Raw genomic sequence first — 17,535 nt, 5'->3', positions numbered from 1 at the left:
TTAATTCTTATATTAATATGATAATAAATATTTGTCATAAATAAAAACAAGAGGCCATTTTGGGGGTCCAAAATCCATGATTTCATCTACAGATTCAAACAGAACCCATGGCTTTTGGTAAGCAGGGGTAGCCACAATTATAAATCTCCCAGTATGAATAGTTTCTTGAATTTCATCCACTTACCTTCTTAGATGCGGTATAGGCAGTAAATTTTATCTAATACGTAAAGTTCAACTCTGCTAACATTTATTTTTTTAGAGGGTGAAAATTAGTCTAACAAACTTTCAGTAATACCTGTTGTCACAGAACAGTAAGTACTTCCTTACAACTGTGGCTTGTTAGAGTCTTGATCCTAACACTGGGTTCTCCAGGATAGGAGTCCCTGGGCTAGAAATTTGGAAGTGTGATTCTGTGAGCCACCGCCGTTTGGAGGGCAGCTCTGAAGTCATTCAATGAAGAAGGTCCCGGTAGCCACGAGCAGGTTCACAGGTTCACAGCTATGAAGATAGACTCGTCTCCCTTCAAGAACACTAAGGGTGTTCCCCTGTGCAAGCTCATCCATGGGTGTTTCCAGAAATGTCCCTCCTCCAGAGAACACTGCTAACACTCTGAGTAGCATCTGTGTTGTGTCCTCTAGCCACACTACAAAGTGGCACCCCAGTTCTGATGGCTTATTTTAACTTCCACCAGAAAAACCATCTAATTTTGAACAATTCATCCCTTCAGGTATGACGCCAGCTTGAAATCTGTGCCTCCCCCGGATTTTGGCACCCCTACGTTGCATTATTTTGAAGACTGGGGTGTTGTGACCTACGGGAGTGCACTCCCTGCAGAAATCAATAGGTCTTTCCTGTCCTTCAAGTCGGGAAAACTCGGGGGCCGTGCCATATATGACATCGTCCACAGAAACAAGTACAAAGACTGGATCAAAGGATGGCGAAACTTTAACGCAGGGCACGAGCATCCCGATCAAAACTCATTTACGTTTGCCCCCAATGGCGTGCCTTTCATCACGGAGGCTCTCTATGGGCCAAAGTACACCTTCTTCAACAACGTGTTGATGTTTTCGCCCGCTGCGGCCAAGAGCTGCTTCTCTCCCTGGGAGGGGCAGGTCACGGAAGACTGCTCCTCGAAATGGTCTAAATACAAGCACGAGCCGGCAGCCAGCTGTCAGGGGAGGGTGGTGGCCGCGGTGGAGAAGAGCGGGGTGGTTTTCATCCGAGGGGAGGGAGTGGGCGCCTACAGCCCCCAGCTGGATCTCAAGAGCGTCCAGAGGAACCTGATCCTCCTGCATCCGCAGCTGCTGCTCCTGGTGGACCAGATCCACCTGGGAGAGCGGAGCCCGCTGGAGACGGCAGCGAGCTTCTTCCACAACGTGGACGTTCCTTTCGAGGAGACGGCGGTGGACGGGGTCCACGGGGCTTTCCTCCGGCAGCGGGACGGGCTCTACAAAATGTACTGGATGGACGACACCGGCTCCAGCGAGAAGGCGACCTTCGCTTCGGTGACGTACCCCCGCGGCTACCCCTACAACGGGACCAACTACGTGAACGTCACGGTGCGCCTGCGCAGCCCGGTCACGCGGACGGCTTACCTGTTCATCGGGCCGTCGGTGGACGTGCAGAGCTTCAGCCTCCACGGGGACGCGCAGCAGCTGGACGTGTTCGTCGCCACCCGCCGGCACGCCTACGCCGCCTACCTCTGGACCGGGGAGAGCACCGGCCAGTCCGCCTTCGCGCAGGTCATCGCCGACCGGCGGGAGATCCTGTTCGACCGGAGCTGCGCGGTGCGGAGCGCGCCGGTGCCCGAGCTGCGGGACCACGCCGCCCTGGTGGAGCAGAGCCTGCAGCGCTTCAAGCCGGTCTTCCAGCTGCTGGAGAAGCAGATCCTGTCCCGCGTCCGCAACACCGCCGGCTTCCGGAAGACCGCCGAGCGCCTGCTGAGGTTCTCCGACAAGAGGCAGACGGAGGAGGCCATCGACCGGATTTTTGCCATCTCGCAGCAGCAGCAGCAGCAACAGCAGCAGCAGCAGCAGCAGCAGCAGCAGCAGAGCAAGTCCAAGAAGAACCGGAGGGGAGGCAAGCGCTATAAATTCGTGGACGCCGTCCCCGATATTTTTGCACAGATCGAAGTCAACGAGAAGAAGATCCGCCAGAAAGCTCAGATTCTGGCACAGAAAGAACTGCCCATCGACGAGGATGAAGAGATGAAAGACCTTTTAGATTTTGCAGATGTGACCTATGAGAAACACAAAAGCGGTGGCTCCCTGAACGGCCGCTTTGGACAGGCCCGGATGATGACGACGACGCGCAGCAGGGCCCCGTCGCTGTCGTCGTCCTATACCAGGCTCTTCCTGATCCTGAACATTGCTATTTTCTTTGTCATGCTGGCAATGCAACTGACCTACTTCCAGAGGGCCCAGAGCCTGCATGGCCAAAGATGTCTTTACGCAGTCCTCCTAATAGACAGCTGTATTTTATTGTGGCTGTACTCCTCTTGTTCCCAGTCCCAGTGTTAGCACTAAAGCCAGCCATTGTTTGATCGTTTTGTGGTCCCAAGAGTCTATGCAAAAAACAGAACTTGCCGCAGTTTGTTATTGGACTTTTTAATCTCAGATTCCTTTTAACAAATTAAGAGGGAATGTATTTTCACACAAAAAGGAAGGGATATGGAGAAATCAGAATTGGAAAGACGAATGTTTATCAGAGGAGTAAGAGCAGCTTGGTTGTCCCATGGCGTTTCTGGAAGTATTTGCGTTGGCTAATTCAGCAGTCCCTGTGATATTACCCTTAGGAGAAACAAGAAGTCTGGTTTTAAGAAAAAGATTTAGATAGATTGGGTTTTATTAATATTAACTTAATGTTATTAGCCACTTCCAGATACTGTTTTATGGAAAAGACTGAAACACACAATTCTGATAAGTTCAGAAAAAAATATTTTTAATGGGGTAGTTTTGTTGAAAAATAAATATTAAGTCCTGGTGTGGGGGTGTGAACTTCCTTGGAGAGTAGTTCATTAATTAAATGAGAGCAGGATCTCCATATCGGATTCCTATTCAGACAACACAATAAAATCATGGCAGACAATCATTAAAATTTAAAATGTGTTTTCAGTAGAAAAACACATATCAGTGATGAATATTTCCTTGGCAATGTTGGTCTCTGCACACACATAATGCATCCACTGGTTGTTCAATAAATAAGACAATTTTGGGTAACTTAATTTTCTCTTTTCCTTATAGGGAAAACTGTTGTTAGACCCAGTGGCTCAACTTCAAAATAAAATATTTTATATCCCAAACGTTGATTTCAATACCAAAGAAGATGGGGAAGCTAAAATTTGGATATGATTCTTGTGTTTTTTAATAGAAAACTTTAAGTTTATTTTGCTAAATAAACATCATAATTATGATTTATCTATGGTGTCTTCCTTCTTTGTTCCATTACATTAAACACGTGTGCAACAATTTTGAAATCTTTGAAGAGAAGTCTTTATTTGGACATGCATTAATTAAATTTATAAACTAGTGTTTGAATCGAAAGAAATAATTTCTCTGCTTATTTACCTTTTTGTGGCCTAGACATATTGTAAGCATTGCAAACGAAAGCCAACTTCTGATATTTAAGTAATTAAAAACATAAAATTGCCGTAGTTATGGTCATTCAAATTCTCCTGTGGTAGCAGGAGCAGAGAGTGCTGGGAACATGTCCCACAGGTTAGATTTCAGCAGAAGAAAATGATCTACTTACAGGGAACTTAAGAGTAATTATCTTATATTCTACATAGACGGGTCTTGCAGAATTCTTTCTTGAAAACAGAAAATACACTTGGCTCAAAGTTTATAGTAAGGACACATTCGCTGATTTGAAAGTCTAAAGTCATAATGGCAATCATTTATTTTTCCTTATCCTTTTTACTCATGGAGATAGTAGTATGCAACGGAAAACAGGGATATGGAGAAACCCTCAGGAACACCTTTTTGCAGTGCTAATTCTGAACCTTCTTACATAAAGAAAACAAGGTTTGACTTCACTTCATTACACTTGGCATCTAGAAGATGACTTCTGAGGAAGTAGTTTTTCTTCTTTCATGGAGGAAATCTCTAGGGAGGATGTCGTTACACAGTGTTTAAAAGAATAATGTTTTCAAAAGAATAATGCTTCCGTTTGTCCTGCATGGATGCTGTTACTGGGATTTAAACTTGCTTTATGTGACAGATTCTCCGTTTACTTAACCTCATTCAACATTCCTCTCTCCTCTTTCTCATTCCAAAGGGTGAATTGTCTGAAATGATCAAAAGCAAATTTTGAAAAGAGAAAAAAAAAAAAGAGGGAAAATTGATCTTTGAGGCTACCAAGCGAACCTGATCTCAGATTCAAAAACTCAAGGCATACTTTCTAATATGGATGAAAAGCACAAGTGAGCGCCAAATCCAGCTTTCCTTTTGTTTTGGTTAGGTCGGGGCTGACAATAAATTAGTCATCAGACCATGTTCCAGTCTAACACCTTAGTTCATTCTTCAAGTAATTTTTAAAAATAGGGTAATCATGCATTTCTGAAACAAAATTGATTAAATAAGTTTTTTCTTCCTAATAGGACCTCATATTTCACTTACAAAGAAATTTCCACAGGCAGGGACTTAAGTGGTTAAGTGAAAAAAAAAAAAAGAAAAAGAAAAAGCTAAAAAGAATCACAGTTCTTTATAATGAGACATGTGTTATATCAGGGATAGTGCATATTTGAATAAAACTAAAGAACTCTTTGTATCTTCCAGAAAACCCAGCAATGTTCAATCTCCCTTGTAAACTGAGTAATCAGTTATGGAACCTGTTCCAGCACTGCTCTCTACGAAAGGAGTGTTTCAAGCTCCTTGAATATGTAAGCTGTTGTTTGGGGGATTGGCAGGACTCTTAGTCCTAGCCTTAAAGAAAATTTGGGTATTAAGGAGGGCACGTATCGCCTGGAGCACTGGGTGTTATCTGTAAGAATGAATCTTGGAATACTATCAAAAACTAATGATGTATGGTGACTAATAAAACATAATAAAAAAATTGAAAGTTAAAGAAAAAAAAGAAAATTTGGGAGTTATTAGCATACAGAGCTTGTCTGTGCAGTGGAAGGGGCATATTCCCTGGCTGGTAACTGTTTAGCTTATAACCAACCATGATGATGATGATCGATGGATTTATCACCTGTTGCGAACATTCTTTTGAGATCAACATTCTTAGGACCACTGATAAACTCAGGTGGGAGACCTTATTCTGGGACTGTTTAATAATTAAAGTTTGTTGTATCACCTCAGATATTTATTCTTCCACAAATACTTTAGTCAGGATTTTAAAGAAGTAGCAAATATTCTAAGTTTAATAGTTTTAATAGAATGTTATGCCCACTGAATGTTTTTTAATAGAAAAACTTACATTATGATTTATTCTGTTTTTTAAAAAAATAGTTGATGGTTCACAAACCACCCACAAAGGAGTTTGAGATTTCTCCACAAATTTTTCAGACAAAGCAAGTTGTGAAATGTTGTATTTGTAAGTTAAAAAGTAAATTTATGTTTTTCTTTAGACATATAAAACAAGATTAAAGTGGATATGATCATGGGTAGAAGGACCATATAATTTATCATCTAAATTAGGCAATTTTAAGAGTTGAAGGAGAAACAAACAACAGATATAAACCAAGACTGTTCTGGAAACACTAGGACATATGGTCATCTATGCCATAGATTTCTTTTTTAAGATTTTATTCATTTGAGAGAGAGAGAGAGAAAGAGAGAACATGAGCATGGGGAGGGGTAGAGGGACAGGAAGAAGCAGACTCCCTGCTGAGCTGGGTGCCCACTTGTGGGGCCGGATCCCAAGACTCTGGGATCATGACCTGAGCCAAAGGCAGACACTCAACCGACCGAGCCGGCCAGGTACCCTATGCCATAGATTATTTTTTTTTTTTTTAAGATTTTATTTATTTATTTATCAGAGAGAGAGGGAGAGAGAGCGAGCACAGGCGGACAGAATGGCAGGCAGAGGTAGAGGGAGAAGCAGGCTCCCTGCTGAGCAAGGAGCCCGATGCGGGACTCGATCCCAGGACGCTGGGATCATGACCTGAGCTGAAGGCAGCTGCTTAACCAACTGAGCCACCCAGGCGTCCCTGCCATAGATTATTAATTCAGGAAATAAAAGGGGTTAGGGTGGTACTTGTGAAGGTCTAACTTGAACTTTAGTGCTAAAAAAGGAACTTGAGATGATCTGGTTGAGTGTCCAAAATTTGCAAGGGGAGAAACAGTCTCCAGCAAGGGAGGACTTTGCTCTCTCCCACTTCCTGTCTGTACTTATCCCTGCGCTTGTTTCATTTCTGTTGGCAAAGCCCATCTGCTAGATTCTCCGGTCTTTATGTCCATATTGAGAAGAGGTCAGTTTCTGCAGCTTATTTAGCTCACTGGCAAAGATAACATACTTTTCAAGCAATGTTTCAGCTAGATATCTGCTTTATGTTATAACGCTAATCAGCTACTGACACTTCTCAGGAAATGACTGAGAAATCATGCAGTCTACTACATAGTCTAAATATTTAATTTTTAGACATTTTATTTTAATAGGTTCAAGCTCTGTTAAACAAGACATCATGTGAGGCATAAAGGCCCAAGTTGCATTAGGACTTTCTTGTTCTTCTTGGCTATATACTTTCCCTCTCTTTGTTTTAGGGGTATCTTTTGTGGTTTTGGATTTTTTCCACTAAGTTATAAACATACGTGATTGAAAAAAATCTAAAAGGCTTGTATTTTTAAACATTTCCTGCCACTCCTTTCCTCACTCTACACTTGTGCTTTCTGAAAGTAACCAATTTCTGATCGCCTTAGCTGTTGTGTTCATGATGTCCTTGTTTACGGTAAAGTCTAAATCTTCCTTCCTTCCTTCTTCCAGGGAAGAAGAGGATTTAGCTCTCTTTTCCATCTCCCCTCTCTTCACACCTGTTTCATTTGCCCCTAACTTTCCAACACAGCAACCATAGTTTCAGTTATATCAGTATTCAGTATTTACATGCCATAATTACTTGCAGGTTAGCCACGTAGAATACCGTCTTACATCCTTTCATGCAGAACTTTGGTTTCCCAAAGTTGAGGACTATTTCTTTTTTTTTTTTTTTTCATTAGCTTAGTTGCCAATCCGTTTCATTTTATCCTCAAACTTTTCCAATATGCGTGGGAATCTCTTCACTCTGTTCAATCACTTCTATGTAATTAGGTGGTTCTTCTTGTTCTTGGGATCAGCCCTCCTCCTATGTTGGTTGTCCTCAGATCTCCTTTCCCCATCATTCTGAGGATTCTCAATGCCTTTTGCTGGCCAAATCTTCTGTTTCCTGAGCCCGGTGCTTCCTTTTTCTTGATTAATATCTCATCTTAGTGGAACATATATTCCCTGCGATTTCCAAAGAAGAACGCATGAGCGGTAAATATCTTGCCCCTTTGCATAGCTGAAGAAACTGTTTGTTCTCTCCTTCACTTGATCTAACCAACAAGTGTAGGTTGGAAATCACTTTTCCTCAGAATTGTGAAGGCATGGCTCCATGACTTCCTAAACTGAGTCTTCCCCTGCACAGAGCAACGGTAACCAGAGAAAGTCTTCATTGTCTTCCCTGGTGACCTCATTGGAGGGAGGCTGCAGAAGGAGGTACTTAAAAGGCTGGACTGCTCGCGCTCTCAAAGTCATGGAGGAAGGGAGCTAGAGGTCCCCCTTATCCTCTGATTAAGTACAGCATGTCCACTGTCAGCTGTGCTATGTCTTTAATCCAGAATCCCTCTTCTCGGTGTCTCTAGGGAGTCAAAACCTCATCTTCGGCTGGAGTCCAAGTACGCTCTGCCTGCCGCGGCCCCACTTTCCACGTCCACCTGCGTTCCCCGTCAGAGGTACCTGCTGCCAATTTCTGAGCCTGGTTGCAGCTCCGCAGAGCAAACCGGCTTGTTGCTGTTGATGACAACCCTATTCTCTTGCTTGCTAGGATTTCGGCCTCCTCTGTAGTGACATTACCATTCATCCAACTTTTTTCAGTAGGTGTTCAGTGTGTTTCAGGGATAGGAGTTCAGCGTGGCTGGAGCGGAGTGGGAGAGGGGAGGATGGTGGGAAGCGAGATCTGATCGTACGCGCTCTCATAGGTTGTAACAAAGACTTGAATTTTGAGGTGAGAAGTCAGCCGGAAGAATGACGTTACGGATAACTGAGATGTGGCCAGCTTTAGGTGGAATAACTAGGGGGAGGTGAGTCCAGGAGCTCAGATATTTTGTCTAAACACCCAATTGGTCCTGGAATCCAGGAATGGGCTCTGGTTGAAGATAGCCACCCGGCTTCTTAAAGGTTAAATGGAAAATCATTACTGTGTAAGTGGAGAAAGGAATTCTGGGTAAATGGACACAAGTCTGAAATGATACAAGACACAAGTCTGAAAAACCAGGTCTTGTTCAAGAACTTACCCAGACTGGTGTGGTTGGCCCATAGAGCACGAAATGGGGAGTGGTTGAAGATGAGACTGGAATGGAAAGCCAGGAGGATGTTAAAGGGAACTTTGTATGCCATGTGGAGGAATTGGGACTTTATTCTGCAGTGAGGGCTCCTCGGGCTTTTTCATGCTTTAGTGTAACCGAGGGAGACAAAGAATGCCCATCGCTGAGCCAACATGGCAGAGGGAGACAAAGAATGCCCATCGCTGAGCCAACATGGCAGTGACTTTCACCAGGTGGGTTATGTCGATGTGGTGGCTGAAAGGACTCGTAAGAGGGAAGGTCTTGGCCGTGTGTGGTGGGGGTGGGGCTTGGGGTTTGAAAAATCCTTGAGATGGCGCTGATGTGCTCCCATTTCCCATACACTCAGTCTAGCGGGAGGTTCCCCCTCTGGTGGGAGATCATTGCAGGTGGAGCACAGCCACTGAAGGATTTTCTTTTTAAATAACCGGATTTGCATTTTAGAAAGACAAAGAGGATGGACCCAATGGGGAAGAGATAGGAAGCTATTTCCATAGTCTGTCTCCTTCCACAGGTAGGAGATAATCAGCTCCCAAACTCCAAGTCTAGAGAGGGATCCATAGAAGGATCATATGATTTTAAAGGCGGGTCCCAAGGGAAATGTTAATGTTTTAAGATGGGCCTTTGAGGCTTTGGTTTTTATGAGGATTTTCTTATGGTATTAAGGAGGGCACGTATGGCATGGAGAACTGGGTGTGGTACATAAACAATGAATCTGGGAACACTGAAAAAATAAAATTAAGATGTTAAAAAAAAGGTAAAAGCTTCTAAAAACATTTCAGTTAGCTCACACTTTCCAAATTAAACAAGGGGAAGTGATTTTAGTATGTATTTAGGAATTATATTCTGAACAAGAAATGTTCCCAGTGGTTTAGGCACCTTCATTTTCTTTCAAACAAAGTATAGGAACAGGAACTAACAGGAACTTTCTCTGTGGAGGGAACATCTTGTCCGTCTTCTCTACTTTTCATTTTTCAGCACGTGTTGTTTACCACTGTTTAATTTTGTCCAGGATAAGAGACAGCCAGTAAAATAAATTTATTGCCTTCCTATGCAGACAATCCTGACTTCTTAGCTCCTTCACCCCCACTCTCAAAGGAATTTCTTTTAATGACAGAAGGATGGATCCGTGCCATTTATTAGAGTTCTGGGGAGAATCCTTGGAATACTGTATATATTCAAAGCTCTGTTCCTGATACAAAAAAGACTGAAGAAAGGACAACGTGATTATTTTGAAAGATGAATTCATAGAACTTTTCATCAAAGTTGAAATATAAATTGCAATAACAACTCAAAACATTACTGTTATTGAATACTGCCGGGTATCCAACCCCACATCAGGCTCCTTGCTGCACCGAGAGCCTGCTTCTCCCTTTGCCTGCTGCTCCCCCAGCTTCTGCTCTCTCCTCTCTATTGGACAAATAAATAAAGAAAATCTTATTTAAAAACAACAACACAAAACACTTGAGGAACTGCCTAACTGCATGAATGGAGCCCAGACCACAGTGCTCTCAGAAGACCTTAAGGCACAGAGCTGCAGCCAGCACAAGAACGTCAGGAACCTCCCACGTAGCCCAGCCCATAGCCGTGAACTTTGGCCCAGAGAGATGCTCGAGCGAGATCCCAGAGCTGTTCCAACATTGCCCCCTCCGGGCTGCTTGGTGGTTGGAAAATTCAACCTTCAGGACAGGGCGCGTGAGGGAGACAGATGCTAACGCGGCCCATAGGCCGCTGCTGTATGGCTGTTTACACACGTGGTTGTCTCGGGGGGCTAGAAAGCCCAGATGCCACAGCGCGACTTAAAATAACACACCATTTGTGTGGGATGTTGTAAACCACCAGTCATCGGCAGACGGTTGCTAAGCTCCGGGAACTGCCCGGGGAAGACGCCTTGGGAGTTCGGGGCATTGCGCAATTCCAGCAAGCCGGGCGCCGCCCGCACAGCGGACGTCCTGACCAGCAGGGGGCAGTGCGGCGCGGGTGCGGGGACGCTGGACAGTCCGCGGGCTCTGCAGCCACACCTCCGCCCGCGCCCAGTCGAGCTGCGGGTACAGCTGCCTTCCCCGGAGAAACCCGCAAGACGAGTCGCTCCTAGAAGTGACACACGTTTTCTCTACTTCTAAATAGCCTTTCTGTGTTGCTCCAGGGATGTTTTTACAAGTCTTATAGGTGATGAGAGGACCTCTGTGAATTCACAGCTTGGGCGAGGTCATTTTTGATTTAAAAAAATAATTTGGATGCCAGGGGAAGAAATAGGGAATGAAGGAGTATTTAATAATTCTGCAAACTGAGTTGTGTTTTTTAAATGGGGTATAAGGAGCCCCAATATGAGACTTATTTTATGAAATGTGCAATAATTCATGAAAACACAGTTTGTTCTTGCTTATGCCGTGATGTTGTTAAAGCGTACTGGCTAGTGACGGGAACTACAGCCGTCTTACTAAGAACCCTAGAGCAAGAATTTTGCACACATTTGCACACCAATTCAGTAAGGATGTAAGGAAGATATAAGCTACAACCCCGTCATAAATTAGGAAGCGAGGCTCGGAGAGATCAACAAATGGGACCAGAGATACCCAGCGATTATTATGGGCTGTGTGAGGAAGCTCAAAATACAACATTTTAATGCTGCTTTTAATTACTTGAAATGTTCAAAATGCCACATTATAATAATTTAAACTATTGAGCGATGAGCATAGACATGCTGAACCTTAAAATCTCGCTGCAGGTTTTACCTGTAATCTTGTGACACTGAACAGAGTAAGCAAATTTTTTTTGTCAAAATAGACTTTAAAAAATTAGATAGACTAAAAGATATCCCTATATTTTATTTTATTCATTTTTTTGGAAACAATGGCTCTATTTTCCTGCAGACAGTTCCAAGGAAGTATATATGAGAGAGAGAGAGGACAAAAATTGGGTTTAAAGGAAACCTAAGTGTCATTAGAAGCCAGATTGAAGGATTCACATTTTTAAAAAGGAAATCCATGCAGATTTCTCCAGATAGCAGTTTTTAAAGAAGTTGGTGGTAGGAGACTATGTTTTAAAGCTAGCTTGGAGGGCTTATTTCCGAGGCTTAAAGTAATTTAGGGGAGGTGTCACCGTGCTAGGTTTAGGGTGATGGGACAGTGGTCGGTGCCCTGGGCCTTGGAACGGATCTTGCTGTCACAAAGTGCAAGGTAAGAGATAGTAATCTCGGGGTCAACCAACGTTTTTGGACTGAGCATTCATCACGTGGGCCCAGAGGGTATAGGCATAGGCCGTGTTGGAGTAGGGGTGTCCCAAACCGTCCGCAGTAGCACAGCCTTAGCAATTCCTGGTGGAGTGAAGCCAACCTTCTTTTTGTTTCCCTTGGGGTAGAGGAGGTGGATTTCTTCATGAGCCACACTGAGGTCTTCACGTAGCACAGGGGGCTTGCAGAAAGCCAAACCTTCCAGAACCTGCAAACGGCTACCTCCCAGCACCGCTGGGACTCTAGACCTCTACCTGCTTTGGGTACATCAGCTGTTCCAGGACAAATGTGCCAAATCTGGCCACAGTCACTCAGCCTTCCTGATCATGTTCCATGATCCCAGTGCCATGGGAGACTTTGATTGGGTGCTGGTAGGGGAACAGACCTGCAACTTGTATCCTGTACCCTTCCTCGTCCGACGTTGCTCACCAGGGCTGATGGGATAGTTCGGGTAGCTCATGAAGTTCAGCCGATAGTTTGTTCTCTGAACATTCAGTCTCTCTGAGGCACAGGATATCTGGGGCTTCTTCCTAGACCAGTCTGAACTCTCCTTCTTAATCCAGGCTTGAAGCCCATCCACGTTCCAGGAGCAGCTCTGCAGTGTGGCTGATTTGCCACCGGGTGAAGTTTTCTGATCTGGTGGTGAGGGGCTCCTCAGACAGAATTGGTGCCTCTCCTGCTGCCTCTCTTTCATTTGGCTTTGCTCCCTCCTTATCCTTCTTAGCGTCTGGCTCAGTCTTGGGCTCTTTCCTGTCTTCTGCCACAGCTCCTGTTCCCCATGCTTTTTCCACTGTAACGAATACCCTTCTAAGCATGTACCGCGTCACCCACTGAAGCCATATTTTTACTGTGGTACCTGCTTGGGTCCCACTCTGCCTCCCCTCCTCTAAAAGACATCCCCATATTTTGGAAATTACAAGTACTTGTCATACTTTAAGATCCCGCAGCACAGCTTACAGAGAGCATGATATGCCATCAGTGCAAAGTCAGACTTTTGCATGGTTTCTGGTCTCATCTTATACCCAAACTGTGAGTCGCTTTGATTTGTATGAAGTAGAAATGCTTCATAAACATAAAATCAAATTATTTGCTAATTTCTTCATAGTCATTATCTGGACTTTGCTCTTACTCATAAATGCGGTTTTTCAGGTGGTTGAAATGAGTGACATCATATAATGCTTTCGATTGGCTGGCTGTTACTTGACATAAAATAAGCCTACTTTATCATCCTCTTCTAAAGAAGACAAAGATTCGTCTGAAATAATTATTACTGGTGTGGAATATAAAAGAGGTTAGAAAATACTTCAGCATCAAAGCATCTCTCGGACAACCACTTGCGTTTTATTTTTTATTTTTATTATTTTTTAAAAGATTTTATTTATTTATTTGACAGACAGAGGTCACAAGTAGGCAGAGAGGCAGGCAGAGAGAGAGAGGAGGAAGCAGGCTCCCTGGCTGAGCAGAGAGCCCGATGCAGGGCTCGATCCCAGGACTCCGGGATCATGACCTAAGCCAAAGGCAGAGGTTTTAACCCACTGAGCCACCCATGTGCCCTCATACTGCTTTTTAAACCCCAGCATTCTATGGAAGGAACAATGTAACTGTTGTTTTGTTTTGTCTTCCAGTTGGGAAAATTTAAACAGTGATTTGTTTTTCACTTTTGATTAAACTTTTCACTTTTTGGTTGAATATTTGTATTTTTAGAGATCGCACCTGTTTCCTTCTAGAACTAGAACTGTGTATTACAGAATGATAGAGTTGAAAGGGACCCGGAAGACGGTCTAGTCAAAGCCTCTTGTTTCACAGTTGAGGAAACACCTTGTTTGGCATTTCTTCACTTTAGTGCGGATGAAGGCATCACCAAAATCAATGTTAATTGCTTTGACATTTACATTGCAAGCTGGACCAACCCCGGGTTGGGGAATAAACAAACAGGGATGAAAACAAGTTTATGATGTCATAGATCCAGCTGTTGGACTGTTCTTCCCCCAAATCTCAAGTGAGTTGCGGACTTAAATTCCTGAACTATATCATTTATTTCACAGAATAGAGATGGCTGATAATTTGTTTACTAAACTTTCTTTGGTCTCTGTTAGAGGACCCCGTCAAGGGTTAACACCCCATAGAGGACCCAGTCAAGGGTTAACACCCCATAAAGCGCAATAGCCTATTACGGCAGTGAATTAGCGCCCTCTAGCACATTTCTGAGTTACTACTGCCAAAAAATCGTATAAAATGTAACTGAAACTGCGCTGGGTTCTTTACACTGTCTCACATTTAATTCTCACAAAAATTGTATGACATCCATTGAGACAGCGGTGTAAGGAGAGAAAGCCAATATGCAGTTTGGTGAGGGCTCCTTCAGGAGTGAGAAGAGCTGTGGACGGGGAATGACTGACTTTCCTGAGTGACACTGATGAATATGAAGAGGTTCTGGTCCTCTGGGGGCTCCCTGATTAGTAGGAGAGAAAGAATTCCAGAAAGGGGGGCACCTGGGTGGCTCAGTGGGTAAAGCCTCTGCCTTCGGCTCAGGTCATGATCTCGAGGTTCTGGGATTGAGCCCTGCATTGGGCTTTCTGCTCAGCAGGGAGCCTGCTTCCCCCCACCACCCCCGCCGCCCCGCCTGCCTCTTTCCTAGTTGTGATCTCTCTCTCTGTCAAACAAATAAATAAAATCTTAAAAAAAAAAAAAAAAAAGAATTCCAGAAAGGAATGTTGCAATAGGCGCCTTAAGAACTATTGCAAGTTGTTGTATTTTTTAAGAGTGTGGGAGCAAGGAAACAGAACCACTAAGTCTGCTTGGGGGTTGTGAGGATAGCATCAGTGAAGAGATGACACTGGACAAAGAATTAAAAGAGGAGAGTAGTTTGACGGGTAAAGAACAGAGAAATGTCGTTCAGAGCAGCCACAGGGGCAAGCGAAAGGGCACACAACTGGAGAACACTCTGATACGTAAGTATGAGTAACGCAGGGGGTCAGTGCTGTTGGAAACCGGGGTGCATGGGATGAGAGGGACAGAGGTGTCCGGAGCGGCACTGGGAAAAGCTTCTGTGACCACACAGAGAATATGGAACTTGTTTTTTTGACAATGGGAGTATTGGGGGTTTTCAACTGGAAAATAATATAATTGGATTTCTTTTTTTTTCTGCCTCAGAAGTTGAGAAATATAACCCACGGTCAGAAGACTACTAAAACAAACATACTGTATAAAGCATAGTTATAAAGCCAACAGTTCTGTACCCCGCACTCTGGTATAGAAATACAACACTGTGAACACTCAGTCCTTCTTTCTACCCAAGTTATAATCCCACTCAAGCCCCCAAAGACAATAACCACTGTCTTTGTGACCCTTATCACTACTTGGCTTTTATTTACTGTTTCATTACTTGTATATACTTCCTCAGAAAATAACATTTCCTTTTAACTGCTTGCGAAGTTTTTATAAATGGAATGGCACTTAAAATTTTCCTTGTGTCTGATTGTTACTGCTCCGCATAATGTCTGTAACATTCGTCCTTGCTGATTGCTGCTGTCACGGCCGTTTATTTATGTGAACTGCTGACCAGCCTTCTCCTGTCTGAATACTTTGCAATTTCTCTTGTATGATGTTGTCGGATTTTTGTTCTTTGATTTTTTTAAACGAGTTCTTGACCAACACGAACACTACTGCCATGAGCTTTTTGTACTTTGTGTCCTACTCACATGTGCAGAACAGTTTCTCCAGCCGACTTCAATTTCTTTCAGGACGTGAACTCTGACAGCAGTGCGTGCCATCCACCTGAGGGGAGCGAGGAAATAGTGGCCTGGTCCACTTCCAGTGGGGGAGAAGAGGTCCGATCGGAGGGATGGTCCTGAGGAAGCGTGGAGCTGTGTAGGAAATGGAGTGGCACCTACAGATGACTCTTAAGTTTTCCAGCTTAAAAGACTGATATCCTTTAGTGACAGAAAAATTCTGGGGGAGAAGTAAGTTTTAGGGGGGAAAACGAGTTCTATTTTGGGTTTGAGGTGACTTCTGGACATATAAGCAGAAATGTCTGCGAGGCAATCAGAAAGGCCCATTGAGAACTTGGGAGGGGACAGGCTGGAGGGAAAGGTGTGGAAATGGTAACGTACAATTGGTTGTCAAAGAGATGTGAAAAGAGAAAAACAGTCACTGACGGCACTTTCTGATAGGCACTAGTCTATGATTGCTACATATATCTCAAGAAACACAAGGGGAGGATGTGGAGAAAAAGGAACCTTGTGCATTGCCGGTAGGAATGCAAACTGGTGCAGCCACTGTGGAAAGCAGTGTGGAAATTCCTCAGAAATTAAAAATAGAGCTACCCTACCTATGACCCAGCAATTGCACTACTAGGTATGTACCCAAAGGATAAACAAAAAGGCACATGCACCCCAGTGTTTATGGCGCACTATCAACAAAGTATTGACCCAAAGAGTATGTAGACACTAATCTGAAAGGATACATGCACCCCCATGTTTACTGAAGCATTATTTATGATAGCCGAACTATGGAACAGCCCAAGTATCCAGTGATGGACGAATGGATGAAGAAAAGGTGGTATATACACATGGGGGAATATTATTCAGCCATAAAAAGAATGAAATCTTGCCATTTGCAGCAACAAGGATGGAGTTAGACAGCATACTGCTGAACAAAATAAGAGAAAGATGAATCCTGTATGATCTCACTCATCCGTGAAATTTAAGAAACAGAACAAATGAACAAAGGAAAAAGAGAGAGAGAGAGAGAGAAACCAAGATACAAACTCTTAACTATAGAGAACAAACCGAGGCTTACCAGAGGCAGGGGGGTGGTGGGGTGGGGGATAGATGACGGGGAGTTAGAGTGCACGGATGCGCACTGCGCAGTACGCAGAATTATCGAATCACTCTATCGTACGTCCGAAACGAATAGATCAATGTATGTTAACTCTGCTGGAATTTTAAAAAACTGAATAAAATTTAAAAAAAAAGAATGTTAAATGTATCAACTCATTTCATCTTCACAACAGCCCAAGGAGTCACAGAATACTGTTATTTTCATTTTACAGATGAAAGAACTGAGGCACAGAGAGGTCGAACGCTTGCCCAAGATCATAGATCTAGCTAGTGGTGGCTCCAGGTGGAAAGGATTGAATTCTCGCAAGTACCGGTATCAGTGGTTGTGAGGAGGAGCCTGGCAGGGACACTTAGCTGAACAGTCACCAAGTTAGGAGGAGAGCCAGGAGCCTGTCATTAATAGCCGAGCTTAAGTTAACTGGGTAAGGTTCGTCAGGTGCCTGGCTGGAGGCGGTCAGCGTGCTAGAGTGCAGTCATAATAGCCAAGCTGGCGATTAGGTGTCAACAAACCCTATTGCTGCTTAGCTCATGGCTTCCAAGAAAGGAAGTGAAACCTTTTTAAGGAGTTCTAATAATTAAATATAGAAAAATAGTTATTTACCTTTGGTTGCTGTCTACAGCTAAAGTAAAAAGAAAAATGCTTCCCTTGAGAAATTCAGTTAAGCACGGCAGGGACAGATTGTGGACGCATGGGGCTGGTGGTGGGGAAGGTGAGTGCCCTCTCTGTACCAGGCGGCTCTGCTGAGTAAACAAGCTGAGCTGGGCAGGAAGGAGGAAGTTGTGGGAGAGTCCCTCCTGGGCCGGCACCTGCAGCTCACCGCCCCCTACTGGGACTTGGTCACTCTGACGCAAGTGAATGGGAGTGGGTGTCCAGATGGCCCTTCAGCTGCACCTGGAACCTGTCCCATGGCCCTGTCTTCTCCATGGTGTTGTCCTGCTCCTC

General features: G+C 44.0%; 1 protein-coding gene and 1 pseudogene across 2 annotated transcripts in view; one reads left to right on the top strand and one right to left on the bottom strand.

The window, feature by feature from the left end:
* DSE (dermatan sulfate epimerase) overlaps nucleotides 1–3,416 on the top strand; it is an 83,468-nt gene extending 80,052 nt beyond the window's left edge. For both annotated transcript variants that reach the window (XM_044244118.1, XM_044244127.1), the window contains one exon: nucleotides 728–3,416. In XM_044244118.1, the coding sequence (XP_044100053.1) occupies nucleotides 728–2,519 (1,792 nt within the window). In that variant the 3' untranslated portion in view covers nucleotides 2,520–3,416. The remainder of the gene's footprint in view (nucleotides 1–727) is intronic.
* Nucleotides 3,417–11,617: 8,201 nt separating this feature from the next.
* Nucleotides 11,618–12,566, bottom strand: LOC122904099 (annotated as a pseudogene).
* Nucleotides 12,567–17,535: the final 4,969 nt, after the last annotated feature.

Source organism: Neovison vison, chromosome 1, assembly GCF_020171115.1.
Source record: "Neovison vison isolate M4711 chromosome 1, ASM_NN_V1, whole genome shotgun sequence".
NCBI classification, from domain to species: domain Eukaryota; kingdom Metazoa; phylum Chordata; class Mammalia; order Carnivora; family Mustelidae; genus Neogale; species Neogale vison.
This window is presented reverse-complemented; position numbering and strand designations above follow the sequence as displayed.